At 51.0% G+C, this 1719-nt stretch overlaps 1 protein-coding gene across 1 annotated transcript; it reads left to right on the top strand.

Annotated features, from left to right (window-relative positions):
- Nucleotides 1–379: 379 nt before the first annotated feature.
- On the top strand, nucleotides 380–1435 carry LOC117841065 (uncharacterized). The gene is made up of 2 exons (XM_034721636.2): nucleotides 380–902; nucleotides 1018–1435. Exons 1-2 carry the CDS (start codon nucleotides 383–385, stop codon nucleotides 1062–1064), a joined length of 567 nt encoding a protein of 188 aa, XP_034577527.2. The 5' UTR covers nucleotides 380–382; the 3' UTR covers nucleotides 1065–1435.
- Nucleotides 1436–1719: the final 284 nt, after the last annotated feature.

Consider the following 1719-nt stretch of genomic DNA (forward strand, 5'->3'; position numbering starts at 1 on the left):
GCAGCAGGTTACGTTGGGTTGTTTCTTGCCAATGTGTATGCAGCAACGTCATGTTGGATGTGCTCACAAGTTATCCATGAATTGTGAAACCATCCTACATATCCTTCGAGAGGTATGATACAATGCTCTAAGTTCTTCGTTGAAAAAGGTCTTACTAATAATGATATACTGTTGGTATGTTTTCATACGGTTTATCAGGAAGGCAACCACTCTCACTACCTTCACATGGAGCCAAATTGTCTAGCTTCACCCCCTGAGTGTACGGGCAACGTGTGGCTTTGAACTAAATAGTTGGATGGTTAAGACATCACAACTTAAAGTCTACTACTACTACTATTAAGCATGATAAACAACACACGTTTGTGAGCCGAGGAGAACTTGCATGACCCAACTATATAGCACTCCTTTCTGTTGTAGGCCAGCAGCTCCGCAACCACGCCATAGGCTAAGCAGCTGGTTTAGGTCCTTTGCTTGCTTGTCTTGCCGTTCTCTCTTCAAAACTTCTGGTCATTTCATTCATTCACCAAAAGCTGCCATGGATCGGTACCGCGGCGGAAACCTTGCCGCCTTCCTCCTCACCGTCGTCGTCCTCGTCGCCGCCACCTCCGCCTTCTACTCGGCAGCCGCTGAGGGCGCCGCCGTCGCCGCGCCGGGGTGCGAGGCGAGCCTGGGCTGGGACCTGGACCGCTCCTGCGCCGTCTCCGGCGCCCTCTCGTCGGAGTGCTGCGACGTGGTGCTGACGCTGGTGGAGCGCGGCGGGATCCCGTGCCTGTGCCGGGTAACCCTCACCTATCCCTTCGTCTACTCGGGGTACACCGGCGACGACGTGCTCATCTGGTACTCCCAGGGCTGCGGCGGCCCGGCCAAGGTCCCCGACTCGTGCTTAGAGGCCGCTGCTGCTGGTGCGCTCCCGATCTCTCTCGATCTGGCCTGCACTGCATGTAATCCCATTTGTCTCGCCTGCATAATCCTAGCTCGCTGATGATTTGTGCTGTCTTTTGGTGTTTTTGATTGCAGGTAGTGCTCCGGAGCCTGCTGCATTTTCGACCGAGCCCCTGTTCTAGGCTCCTCGCAGCCGTCATGGAGCATCTCCAAGTGATGGATAGATGTATTAGCTAGTTTACTTTCTTAGCTTATTGGATTGGAAAAAGCTAACTAGCGACTAGTTGCGCTAATGCGTGAGTGTGCGTGTTGTACCTACATCTATGGGCCTAAATATGGGGCTGAACACCGAGACGCATTTGACATGGAGACCATAGCGCAGGGCGGCGTATTCTATATGGAAAGACAGGGAATAGTCGAGGATTAGAAAAGTATTCGTTGTAATAAGAGTAGAACTCCTTTAGTTGTATCCGACTAGTATTCTTGTAACCAACCGACCTGTAACCTTGCCCCCGGCAATATAAGGCGAGGCAGGGACCTCCCTCTAAAGCAATTCAATCCAGCACACATGACGTAGGGTATTACTCAATCTAGCGACCCGAACCTGTCTAAATCGTGTGTCTGCATTTACCTTTGAATTCCTGATCTCGATGAGCCGCACTAACCAAATTCCTGATCTCGATGAGCCCTACTAACCAAAACACTACCTCGGCCATCCCCCTCGGTAGGTTGCTAGGTCTAAACACTGACAGCCTGGCGTTAGGGAGGTGGGCTGTCACGGTCCACTGATATTTTTGAGGTTTTATACTTTAAAAAATACAATAACTTTATTATGGA

The sequence above is a fragment of the Setaria viridis genome, chromosome 9, assembly GCF_005286985.2.
Source record: "Setaria viridis chromosome 9, Setaria_viridis_v4.0, whole genome shotgun sequence".
NCBI lineage: Eukaryota > Viridiplantae > Streptophyta > Magnoliopsida > Poales > Poaceae > Setaria > Setaria viridis.

Excerpts from the sequence above, each read along its gene's own strand:
- LOC117841065 (XM_034721636.2), top strand. The coding sequence starts at position 383 with ATGACCCAACTATATAGCACTCCTTTCTGTTGTAGGCCAGCAGCTCCG. Across the intron at positions 903-1,017 it reads CTTAGAGGCCGCTGCTGCTG|GTAGTGCTCCGGAGCCTGCT; the intron begins GTGCGCTCCCGA and ends TTTTGATTGCAG.